Raw genomic sequence first — 13,056 nt, forward strand, 5'->3', positions numbered from 1 at the left:
GTTCATACAAGGTGGAGTCAAACGGGAGAATTGATTACAAAGATACTCTACATAATGACATGGTCAAACTCATAAAGACTAAAGTTGAATGGGTCTTCCATGTGGCTGGATGTAAACCCCCAATGGACTCTAGTCTTGAACTTGTATGGTCTAGGTTATGGATCATCAACAATAATGATATATTCATGGAGGAGACATAGATCAGTCGAACATGTTTGGGTGGAGAATAAGCACAATCAAAATGGACCAATGCTAGAGACTCCCGTCCACACGCCGCTGCTACTGGAACTGCTTTTACTTTCTTTAAGGATATCACTCCACGAGGTTAAGGTAACAAGACTATCAGTTTACGCTGTAACTTATTTGAATGTCAAAACTACAATTACATGGCATCCCTACACCACTGGAATCCGATGTGACACATGTATCTGTTACAAAGAGATTAAAAACTTTGTTTTTATGATTTAAACAATATATTTTAAGGTTTGAGAGTCTGAAATAAAATGGAATCCCTTTTAATAGTTCCTTTCTCGCAATGGAGGTTGAACTCAAAATCACACAGTTAAAAAAGTTGCAGCTTATTCGACAAATTCAACAACCACAAACTAAAAATTGAGATAGCGATATATAACGTTACAAACTCACACTAACATAAAAGATAAAGCTAAAAAGATGGATGCTGAACACACCATGGAGACATTCAAACCATAAAAGCAATAGTTTACACGCAAGTTTGTTATCCCTCTAATCATCTAAATTATCTAACAATATATAGTGTTTTCAAAGAAAAAAAAAGATTATCCATCCACGATCAGAATATATAATAAAAGAATTTGTTAGTTAATATATAATAAGTTAATTATATATGTAATAAAGTGTAAGAATTATACAATGCTAATTGCCAAGTACCATTTATTTTTTAAATTATATTCATGAGTTACTTAGATTACATGATTTATTTTATTTTCAAACCTAATAGTAATATATTTAAGACAAACAAAAATGTATAGTTTTAAATAGTAATGATCACTATTATATTTGTATGAAGTCTACCTGACTTGAATGGATCAAACTTTGCACTAATTATTACAAGTTATAACTTCACTAAACTCATCTAGCAATTTTTTAAAAACTAATTCTAACTATTATTATAGTTAAACTAAAACAAACATTAAAATAAAGCAAAATACTAATCTCCTATAAATTTTTTAATATTATTATGTTTATGATTTTTAAAATAAATAGACCAATTTTTTTAATAAAAACATGAAAATTTTAATTTCAATTAAAAATAAGTTAAACATTTTAAGTAATTTATATTATTTGTTTATTCGTTTACCCGCCCGTAGGGCGGACCTACCCTAGTACCTTTTAAATTAAACTAAAAAACAAATATTAATTACAAAAAATATTATTTTATTTTACAAATCAAAATTTTTTAATTTGATTTATAGATAAAATGACTAACGTAATCAATCGGAGCTACCAGTTTGGTTTGCAGAGTCTACATGATTCTGTTTATACTCAATCAATGTTTCTTATGCAATACTCAAACTAACGGTACAATTTTATCTGTTTTTACATTAAAACATTTCAAAAACTGCTCTAACTATTCTATTTTGTAATAATTAGCAACTGTTTTCATTTTGTTCTTTAAGAAACTCAAGGTTTTATTATACTTCAATTTTTCTTTATTATAATTACCACAGTTGTTTCATCGGATAAACTAATGTTTTTTAAAATATTTTTATACCTTTGGTATATACCTAAGATTAGTCTTAGATGATGCCCTTAATTTTTTTTTGTAAAAATCTGTTGTTCTAATCGAATGTTTCATTTGCTCTCACCGAGGCCTAACTCTGATTGGGAGGGCCAAGGAGAAGTGAAGCATCTTTCCAACCCTTCAATAGTATGATTGACTTGGCTTATCTTCAAGAGCTCCAATTGTATGGTAATAGATTCACTTGGGATGGAATGAGAAGGACTTTATGGATTCAAAGCAAGCTGGATAGATGCTTGGGGAACAAAACTTGGCTTCACTTATTTCCGGCATCTAACCAAACATTTTTGGAGAAGAGAGGCTATGACCACATACTTGTATTGGTTAAGCTGACTGCCTATTTTGATTCATACCAGGGCAGTTTCACGTCTGATAGTAGATTTCTTAATAAACCCTTGGTGAAGGAGACCATCAAGAAAGCGTTAACTAACCATCCTCTCCTTGGAGAATCTGTTGCTGAGAAATGAAAGAGATGTAAGAAATCTCTCAGAAAATGAAAGGAACAGAACTTGAATGCAAGGGATAAGATTTATCAGATTGAAAAAACTCTTGAAAAAAAGCAGTCCGCCTTCTTTCTGTCATGTATAAGAGTGGAGTATCTAAAGAAATCACTGGTCAAAGAGTACAAAGAAGAGGAAAAGTATTGGAGTCAGAAAATCAAGTAAAATTTGGCTTGTAATGAGGACATAAATACCAATTTTTTTCACGTTTATGTGAAGGAAACAAAGCTAAAAATCGCATCTCAAATCTTTTGGATGAAAATGTGCAACTTCAGTATTCAAAAGAAGCCAAGGTTGAAGAGGCTTTCAAGTACTTATATAAATCTTTCAAATCAGCGAAACTTTGATCAGTTCTTCCAAGGTTTACTTCCTAAAGGCTCATGCTAGATGAATGATCATTGGTGAGGAAAGTATTGAAATTAGTAAAGGAATCCGTTTTGCGGTGAAAGCTTCCAGTGCTTCTAGAGCTGATGAAATAACATGTTTTTTTTTTTCCATTAATATTGAGATACTGTTGGAGATCAGGTGACTATAGTCACTAAGTTACAAACTTTTTCATTTCTGGTACATTTTCTATGTCTCCTTTCAAAAGTTCAATACATAATGAGGATGACCAATTTATGCCCCATCAGCATATGTTTGGTGCTCTAGAAGACCATTTCAAAGATTCTGATATGGAGACTTAAGCCATTTCTTCGACACTATACCAGAATCACAATCTGCCTTTGTTGAAGAAGGGCTAATAACAAACAATTCGTAATTGCTCATGAGATCATCCACAACTTAAGAGCCAATGTCAAGCTCTATGGTGACTTTATGTCAACAAAGACATATGTCCAAATCTTATGACATAATAGAGTTCGGTTATGCAAAAGCATTGATGAAATCTATGGGGTTTCCATCCAGACTGAAAGCTAGAGTAATAATGTGTGTATCGTCTATTAGTTTTTTAGCCTTGAATAATGATAAACCTTATGAAAGAATCCTCCCGAAAGAAGGTTTAAGGCAGAGAGATCCTTTCTTCCCTTTCTTGTTTGTTTTATGCACTGAAGGGCACATTAATCAGTTAGCTAAAGGATTAAAAGTGAGGAAGCTGCAAGGCATTCAATTCTCAGACACATGTCCAATGGTTAATAGCTAAAGGATAAAAGGTTCTTGATGATGAAAAAGTTTCGCCCTCTACAGGGTCTATAGTTGTTAAATTGGGGAAGGAAGATGTCTTTTCTTTGTTCTCTTCCCTTATTAATCATTGTTATTAGGGAAAATTCCTTAAATAGCCCTGTTCTTTTGCTGGACAGATCAGCAGAATATAAAAGAATTTAAAAGGATAGGTCAGCAATAAATTAAAATAAAGAGTCAAAGGATTGACGCAAGCCACACGTCAAGATTGTCCGGGAGACGCTGCATTTTACAGCGGCGAAGAAATCACCGAAAAGATCACTTGCGACAGTCGTTGGTGGGAAGTATATAAGGACGCTGCGTTTGCAATTCTCTGTTTTGTTCGTTAAATTTTGGTTTTCGCCGCTGACGCTGCGTCCCGCAAAAGAACAGGGCTAATATACACAGACTAATTTTCATTTACTAATAAAATAAACGAACTATTTTGGATCTCCGTTTAATACACGAACTAATTTTCGTTGCCTATTAAATACACACTTTAAAATTCGCAGATTTTACACATCGTTTTAGACGGCGTTAACTATATTTAACGGCAGTGACGACGACGTTAGTGTTTAATTAACATGGGTTTAAATTTTGAAAATATTTTTTTTTAAAAAATACACAAACTAGTTTTTATTTGCTAATAAAATACACGAACTATTTTTGGATCCCCGTTTAATACACAAACTAATTTTTGTTTTCTATTAAATACACAAACTTTTGAAATTTGCAGAATTTATACATCGATTTAGACGATGTCAACTATGTTTAACAGAAGTGAAGACAATGTTTTAATTAAAAAATGGTTTAACTATGAAAGGCACGCTCACCCTCAGCCAATTGAAATTAATTTGAGTTAGTTTCAATTCGAGTTTGACACTCTAATCTCATCCAACTTCTTTTATTCTTCAAACTATGTTTGTTTTCTTTCTTCTTTACTTTGATTTCCCTTTATATCGATTCGAAGTGGAGTCGATTTCCATGTCGTGAAAAGGACGAAGAAAACTACATAATTTTAAACGAGTTTCTGATTTTGGAATTAGTTTAGTGTTATGCATTTCAAATTCTTGTTCTTCGCTTTGATAGTAATGATAATGATTCAAGGTTAATTTACATTATGATAAATAAATGTGGTGTTATGAATTAAGTTCTACATATATTCTTTCTACTATGATAAAAAATTTGAAATTTCATCAAAAAAAATTTACATTATGGAAACGTAATGGAAAAGAAAGCTAACAATATAATCTATTGGAGGACTTTTAAAGAATTTTTTCTTCACAGTTTAACCACATGCTCAGTTAAATACTAACATTGTCTTTACTTCTGGTAAACATAGTTGACATCGTCTAAATCGATGTATAAATTCTGCAAATTTCAAAAGTTTGTGTATTTAATAGAAAACAAAAATTAGTTTGTGTATTAAACGGGGATCCAAAATAGTTAGTGTATTTTATTAACAAATGAAAAATAGTTTGTGTATTTTAAAGGAATTTTCTTTTCACAATTTAAACACGTGTTAATTAAACACTAACGCCGTCGTCACTTCCATTAAATATAGTTAACGCCGTCTAAAATGATGTGTAAAATCTGCGAATTTTAAAAGTTTGTGTATTTAATAGGCAATGAAAATTAGTTAGTGTATTAAACAGGGATCCAAAATAGTTCGTGTATTTTTTTAGCAAATGAAAATTAATATGTGTATATCTAAGAAATTTTCCCTTGTTATTATGTAATAGTTAATAGTAGTTTCAGTATCTGAGGTTTTTTTTTTGTCAATGGTTAATTATGCTATATTACAAACTATGATAAATATTACAAGACGATTCTACAGCCAGCAATTCTACCTGTCTTATGAAAATTTACGCCTGACTGCATCATCCTAAGCCATCTTATGAGATCCATGTCTGACGGTACTTCTTACAACATGCCGAAGATCTCATGTATGCTTTTCTCTATAAAATTGCATAATTCGTCTCTGTTTAGTAGTGAACCTATTGATCTTACATTCTCGCTGACATTTAGTGATTTGAAAAGGGAAAAACAGATGACAAAAAAAAACAGGAATACGAAAATTTCATTCATTATTTGGTGGGGCCTTTGTGGTGCTCCAATCATTCCACAAAGAAAAGACAGGTGCTGTGAGCTCCATTACCAGCTTTCTCGATCAATTTATCAATTACCCCACAAGATTAAAATTTTTCAATTCGGAAAGGAAAGGACAAAGAAAAAGAAAACCGCAGTGAGCGACGATTAGCAAGAATAATAATAGCAAAAGGTCAAATAAAAATCACGAATGGTGGTTTTGTGGCAAAAGACACATCAATTTCTCCTCTTTTTTTTTCTTTCTTATTTTACTTTCATCAAAGAAGAACGTGTTCTTGACGATGATCATTTTTTTTCATTTGGATCTGTAACAAGCTCTCTTGGCTGCTCGAACGATATCCTCTACCTGAGGAAGAGCCAATCTCTCTAGGTTGGCTGCATAAGGCATTGGTACATCAGCTCCTGCTATCCTCTCGACCGGTGCATCCAAGTATGAAAAGCTCTCCTCCACAACCGACGCACTGTTCCACCAATAATAGATTACATTAATTTTGACAATGACAATAAATATATGGTTCTTTTTGAGTCGGTGAAATGAAGTTTAACCAGATTTCTGCACAGACTCCATGCTGAGGGAAGCCTTCTTCAACTGTTACCAATCTACTTGTTTTTCTCACTGAAGCATTGATGGTTGCTCTGTCTAGCGGACGGATTGACCGCAGATTTATTACCTATCCATTTTTATCAACAACCAAAGTTTCAGAGCTTATGTATCACTGTAACGAAAAATCACAAGACAGATGACCGAAAATCTTCATACCTCAGCACTTATTCCCTCTTCTGCGAGCTTCTCAGCTGCCTGGAATCATGTACATTACGTAATTCAGAGACGGAACAAAGAGGTGCACCAATTTGTAAAAAGAACCATAAAATACTTAAGCATGTGAGGCAATAATCATCTGAAAGTAATATTTGATCTGGTAGGCATGAAACTGGCAAAAATATTCTCGGTGAAGGTGAGGAAATCTTAAACCTTGAGGGCAAAACCGACCATCTTCGAGAAAGTTACTATTGTTACATCCTTTCCTTGTCGTTCAATCTGTTATAGCCCAATACAACATTAAAGCAACCAACTTGCTAGATAGAATATAAACAAGAGATAAACACGGAAAGGACGACAAATATGAGCGACAGTACCTTGGCTTTGCCTATGGGAAGACAGAAACTTGAATCCAGTGCTTCTTCTGAAATTGGAAATGATTCACCATATCTGCGCGACGGGAATCAAATTAGTATGTGACTTTGGGCTCTAATCACATGACCAAATCTCAAATTAGGTATACTACATACAGTAACTCGTTTTCAAGGAAGACAACAGGGTCAGGGTCTCTAATGGCAGCTTTAAGAAGACCACGAGCATCTTCAGCTGAATATGGAGCGAGAACTTTCAAACCAGGAACTGAGGCGTACCAGGCAGCATAGCACTGCAAAATGTAGAACATAATATCTCTGTTTAACATCCAGAGATACAGATACAAGGTGACACGCAGTCGTAAGCACAGATTATTCCTGGATCCTTGTATCATCTTTTTAAAACAATGATTATATCTACAAAGACAGATAAATCCTAAATGCACATATCGTTAATGCTTTAGGCCCTTCCTGAGACATTCATAGTTCCATGTGATCATTACCAAGCTTACGAGAACAGTTGCACAACACTGTTTTAATCAATCTGTCAAATGCACTTATTTAGGGAAATTTTTTTTATCGTTGTTAGAGCCAAAGCCTGTTTTTTTTTTCATCCTAAATTATCGTCATCATTTACCTAGAAGTTTTAAGGCAACGTTTGAAAGAATGCAAAAGCAACAGAAAATATTCACTTTTCTTTTGGTATGAAGGAAAAGATACGTTGTACAGAATTTGTGTTAGCGGTTACCTGAGAATGCTGAGCACCAACACCAGCAGCAGCACCATTGGGTCCTCTAAAGACGATGGGTACATTTATCTGTCCAGCAGACATGTAATTTGACTTCGCAGCAGAATTAATGATATGATCAATTGCCTGAAACAAGTCCAAAAAGATGTTAGGATAGAGATAGTAAGATAAAAACTGTCTGTGTACTTTAGTGTCAACGATGACGAGATGCCAAAAGAGGATAAAGTAAATGATGCCTAGTAACATAGTTGCACTATAGTGCATGATCCCATAATGCAACAATGATGCGTAATCAAACTCAAGGAAAGAGGCAAAATGTAGTATTAGAAAATAGAACGAAAACCAACGCTAACCTGCATTGAAAAGTTAAACGTCATAAATTCTACAACAGGCTTTAAGCCAGCATAGGCGGCACCAACTCCAATTCCAGTGAATCCAGCCTAAAACATGGTTAACAGAATAACAGATTACTGTCAGAAATCTTCCCAAACCAGAGAAACATGGGGACATATGGATACACAAGAAAATATTATAAGAAATCCAGACCTCCGTAATAGGGGTATCATAAACCCTCTCAGGACCATATTTCTCCAAAAGTCCTTTAGTGATCTGTGAGTAGATGATGAAAATCCAGCATCAGATAAGGATTAAACAAGAGATATTTAACCAAAAAAAATTCAATTTCCGTCAGGCCAGATAATTCTGAGTTTCTAACCTTGTAGGCACCTTGATATTGTCCAACCTAAAAAGGAAGAAGACGAAAGATGAAATATCAATACCTGACTATAAAGGATATAGATGATATCAATCATGTCAGCAGAAACTAACCTCTTCACCCATGACAAATACTTTTGGATCTGCAGACATCTCCTCATCAATTGCAGAATTCAGGGCATCTCTGACTGTCATCTAAACAAGGATTTGCACACGGAAAATGTAAGTGACCTTAACAGTATTTTAGTATTTAAGGAACAACATCTTTCAGAAAGACTGAAGATTAAGTTAGGTTGATCAGCTTCATTTTACTAGTCAGCTCCTACAAGAACTAAAACTGTAGTCTCAGAAATGTTACTATGTGAGTCCTCAAAACTCACCAATTTCAGTGACATGAGTCATTAGCAATTTGTTCTATGTTTATCTATCTCTGCATTTCGTCTAATTAACGACTATTGCTCAATAACCCCAGATTACAACATTCATCCATCACCTCTTTTGACCCAGCTGCGTAGCTCCTTGCGGAAACCGATGCGGATCGTGTCCTCCTCAGAGACTGTTCAAAATCCATTTTCAAAAATCACGAAATTGCGAAAGAAACAAAAAAAAAATGGAGAAATCCATCTGTATCCCAGACACTGAGGAGAACTCTCAAATCGTATCCTCTTACCAAGCCGCCTCCATCAATGCCTCTTTGCCTCAAGATTCCCCACATTTTCTCTCTATCTGAAACCAAAATCAGCAGTACTCTAAGATACGAATGATCAAAATCGCCATGGATCTAACAATCGTCGGAAAAAAAACGAATAGAGAAATCATAATCCCGAGAAGAGAAGGGCGAAGGAAGCAGAGTCGAACGATAGCGGAGAAGGAATGGATTACCTTAGGTTTGTACGATCTACAGCACCGGCGTATTCGGAGAAGAGAAGAAGAAGACGACGACTCAAAGCTTGAGCGAAAGGGTACTTGCTGTTGTAGAAACAACACACAGCACACGAGATTTTTAATTAAATTAGACGAGCCGTAGATTAGTTATGATCTGTGTTTTTAAAACAGACCGGAACTTGAACAGGATAATTTTTGGGTCACGGTTCAATATGGTTTGACCGGATAAACCTGGTTCAATAATTTGATTTAATATAATTTTAGTGTATAATGTTAAAAGTAATGTTAGTAAATATGATACATATTTAAAATATAAATGAATTTAAAACATAAAATATTATAAATATAAACTACTTTTATGTTTATATCGATGATTTAGAGATTTTTGATAGTTTTAATGGTTTTTATCAGTTTAATAACTCTGAGATCTTATCTGGCTACGTAACTGGTTCATGGTCGAACCAATCATTAGACTCAACCCGGTTATGTAACTGGTTCATGGTCGAACTCGGTTCAACCACCGGGTCGGTCTGGTTTTAAAAACACTAGTTATGATCGAATAGTTGACATTTTTGATTATTACATTTTTTTATTGGATAATTCTATCAAATAATCCTAAATATATGTGGTTTTTCATCAAAACAACTCACACAAAAAATGACCAAAAGATTTTCGCTAAATAGCCAAAAGACATTTCACATCTTTATACGCTTATTTAATAAATATATAAATATATATAATTATTTTAATAAATAAACAATATAAAAAACAATTTTTTTTGTCGTTTTCGAATTATACATTTTTGAATTCAAACTTCTTTATAAATTTTTTTCGAAGATTTTTTAGAAATTTTATTTTGAAATCCAAAAATTAGAACTTAAAACTATTTAATAAATATATTTTAAATTTAAGTATTTATTTGTTTATTTTTAAAAATCCTAAACTCACCCCCAAACTCCCCTCCTCAAATTTAAATCCTATCTATATAAGTTAAACTTAGAAGTTTAAGTGTCTATTTATTTTTTTTAATGAAATATTTTGGTCATTTTAAATGTTAGAAACTATATTTGTGATTAAATTTTTTTAAGGCTAGTCTAGGAACTTTTTTTCTTTGTCAACAATATGATTCCATCGTTGAAGTCCCTTATACTATACCACATGTCATTTTTACAATCAATTTCACAAAACAAATATGACATGATTACTAAAATTGATGACATGGTTTCCGGAAAAATATGACATGTATAATTTCATTTAATGTTGATTTATATTTTTGGCAAACTTATTAGCATATTGTAATAATTCATATATTACATTAAATATTGATATTTCTTTTCTGGTAATTTTTTTTTTAAATATGGTAATAGCTCACATTTCAAATTTTGAAATATTATTATTTTTGTATAATTATACAATTTGTATTACTAAAGCTTTCAAAAATTTCTACAATTTTTTAAAAAATTTAAATATCTGATCGTAATATCATTAGTTTCTTATATATCTACAAATTTTATAAATATTGTTTAGGCTAATTTTTTTATAATTATACAATTTTCTAACATTTTATTAGTTTTATACAAATTGATTTAATATATATCAAATCTATATTAAATATTAGTAATTAAATAGTAAAATCTATAATATTTAATAAAATTTATTTTTAAATGTAAGTTAGATTTAAAAAATTCCCCACTGCACATTGTGCAGGAAAACACCTAGTTTATTATAAAAAGGAAGGCAACGACCCAAACAGTCTTTTTTTTTGAGAAATGGTCTTAGATAGCCCTAATCCAACTTTATCTTCCCAAACTAGACTTCAGGCCCAAATATCACACAAAATGTTTAATTTAAGATGACATTTTACTATATTACCCTCAATGTTATATGACCTAAATTTAATATTAGTAAAAGTTAAAAACATTTCGAAAATTTGCCTAGCCGTCCTCTCCGCCATCGTACGTCGTCGTCGCCATCGTACGTCGTCGTCGTTGTTGGGGTCAAAATCGGTTACGACGAAATCAATGTCTGAGAAAACTTTCTCTTCATTAAAAAAAAATGAAGCCGGGAAAGAACGGAAAAACTATCAAAGGTCTAAGGATCAGTTCGTCGAAACAAACAAACTTGATCATCGAACACGGATTCAGCTTGGCCGTTCACCGAGCTGGACCAGTCAGCTCGGCGAACGGCCGAGATTGACCCAACACGGATTCAGCTTGGCCGTTCACCGAGCTGGACCCAAGATGGATTCAGCTCGGCCGTTCGCCGAGCTGGACCCAACACGGATTCAGCTCGGTCGCCGAGCTGGACCAGTCCAGTTTGGCAAACGACCGAGCTGGACCCAAGACAGATTCGGCTCGGCCGTTCGCCAAGTTGGACCAGTCCAGTTCGGCGAACGGTCGAGCTGGATCGACCGGAATCCATCTTCACCTCGTCCTCATAATTCCTCTCCCGAGATTGCATTGAACTCATTCTTGTTTCGTCTCGATTGGAGGCATCGTCAGAATTTTACGATTTAAAAACCAAAAGAACTCGTTCTTTCTCGAAGAACATTCGGATTGATTGTATAAAACGGCAACGGTTAGCCGAACACCCAAGGTTGCCTACGCTATACTAGGAATTTGAATGTTCTCCAGAATTGACGTCGTTTCAGAAGCATTCTTGTTATAAAATCATAAAAGTGCCGAAGTCGGAAAACGGCCCAGAAAAGGCCAGAACACGGAAAATATCCTACTTATGATTTTATGAAACCAAGCCCAGTTGTTACGACGGTTTATCATTTGTCGCCGAGAAGAAGATAAATGTCAAGTTTCCGAAGATAAATGTCAAGTTTCCAAGGATATATACAGAGATCGAAGAAAAATAAAATATTTCCGCGGAGCGATAAAGTCGACCAAGGCCAGAAAGGGAAAAGGAAAACCGCCTTAGAAGGAGTATATAAGGGGATCGAGGCTGAAGGGGCGAAGGGACACAAGAATTACTACTCAGAGCAATACTTAGAGCGATTTAGGCAGCTTTCCGTTTTTGTTACTCGAGCTGCGCCTCAATTAGGTTTTCTGCAATATTAGGTGCTAGAACTAGGGTTTTTCCGCCAACAGCTCTAGCAGCCGAGGCCTTTACCTTGTTGTAACGCTCAGACGCAGACTTGGAATATGACCAATATCATTCTCTTTTTGATTTTCATATTTTTTCTGTCTGTCTTTTCGTTTTTTTCATTGCTTGGCGTGTGGTTTAGCAGATATCCGGGATCTCTGGGAAATTAGGGCTTTCCTAACTTTCCTAATTCAACATAAATCGACGGTGCGAATTTCAGTTCCCACAGTTTGGCGCTAGAAGGTTTGGGGGTACGGATCAATCTAACTCTCGGCCACCAACGCTCGATCAGACATGTCAGCTGACGATCTCAACAAACAACAAACTCGCGACGGCGACGCCGTCGACGACAACGCCGTCGACGACAACGTTGGAAGCACTCCAACAGCGAACGTTACCGTAGTTAACCTTAACACCGCAGCGTTCGAAGGGGTTCAGAAAATGTTCTCGAATTTCGAAAAGAAGTCGGAAGAACGGGACAAGATCATGAGTTCTCTCGCTAAACAGCAAGAACCAGGGCCGTCCTTCCACGCGGGACAACCCGAATCCGTGGAAGAAGACTCGATTTCGCGACTCCTCTAGACCGGTCTGGCAACGCGCATGGGAAGACGTTCGGGCAGAATCCCGACGAAACCACCCCCGCACCAACACGGAAAAATCTGGGAGATCGTCCTCCTATCGTGGAAGACGAGGAAGAAGGAGAAATTGAGCGTGTCGATGTGGATTCTAGCAATCAATCCGAACCTGCGGACGAAGATGCATACGTGAATCTGCGCCGGACAAGAAGTCGTGCGGCTAAAGATGATTCCCAGTTCGATACTCCTATGACCGAAGAAGAAGAAGATATCTTCTGGGACGAACAGAAAAAACTGGCCGAGGAGCTGACTCGGAACACTCGCGGCAAACACCGACAAAATCGGAAACCGGCTAGCGAGAAATCT

At 35.0% G+C, this 13,056-nt stretch overlaps 1 protein-coding gene across 1 annotated transcript; it reads right to left on the minus strand.

Annotated features, from left to right (window-relative positions):
* Positions 1 to 5,667: 5,667 nt before the first annotated feature.
* Positions 5,668 to 9,162, minus strand: LOC106313357 (pyruvate dehydrogenase E1 component subunit beta-1, mitochondrial-like). Its single transcript, XM_013751154.1, has 14 exons — positions 9,023 to 9,162; positions 8,811 to 8,866; positions 8,634 to 8,696; positions 8,255 to 8,335; positions 8,142 to 8,168; positions 7,973 to 8,035; positions 7,780 to 7,866; positions 7,427 to 7,552; positions 6,838 to 6,971; positions 6,685 to 6,757; positions 6,521 to 6,586; positions 6,308 to 6,346; positions 6,094 to 6,218; positions 5,668 to 6,008 (listed from the first exon to the last, which is right to left on the minus strand). Exons 2-14 carry the CDS (start codon positions 8,853 to 8,855, stop codon positions 5,843 to 5,845), a joined length of 1,095 nt encoding a protein of 364 aa, XP_013606608.1. The 5' UTR covers positions 8,856 to 8,866; positions 9,023 to 9,162; the 3' UTR covers positions 5,668 to 5,842.
* Between the last annotated feature and the right edge of the window lie 3,894 nt (positions 9,163 to 13,056).

This window comes from Brassica oleracea, chromosome C9 (assembly GCF_000695525.1).
Source record: "Brassica oleracea var. oleracea cultivar TO1000 chromosome C9, BOL, whole genome shotgun sequence".
In the NCBI taxonomy this organism is placed as follows: domain Eukaryota; kingdom Viridiplantae; phylum Streptophyta; class Magnoliopsida; order Brassicales; family Brassicaceae; genus Brassica; species Brassica oleracea.

Coding starts and splice junctions, on each gene's coding strand:
- LOC106313357 (XM_013751154.1), bottom strand. CDS start 8,855: ATGTGGGGAATCTTGAGGCAAAGAGGCATTGATGGAGGCGGCTTG. Junction 6,758..6,837: donor TTCCTTGAAAACGAGTTACT/GTATGTAGTATA, acceptor CCCGTCGCGCAG/ATATGGTGAATCATTTCCAA. Junction 6,587..6,684: donor TTCCCATAGGCAAAGCCAAG/GTACTGTCGCTC, acceptor GGGCTATAACAG/ATTGAACGACAAGGAAAGGA.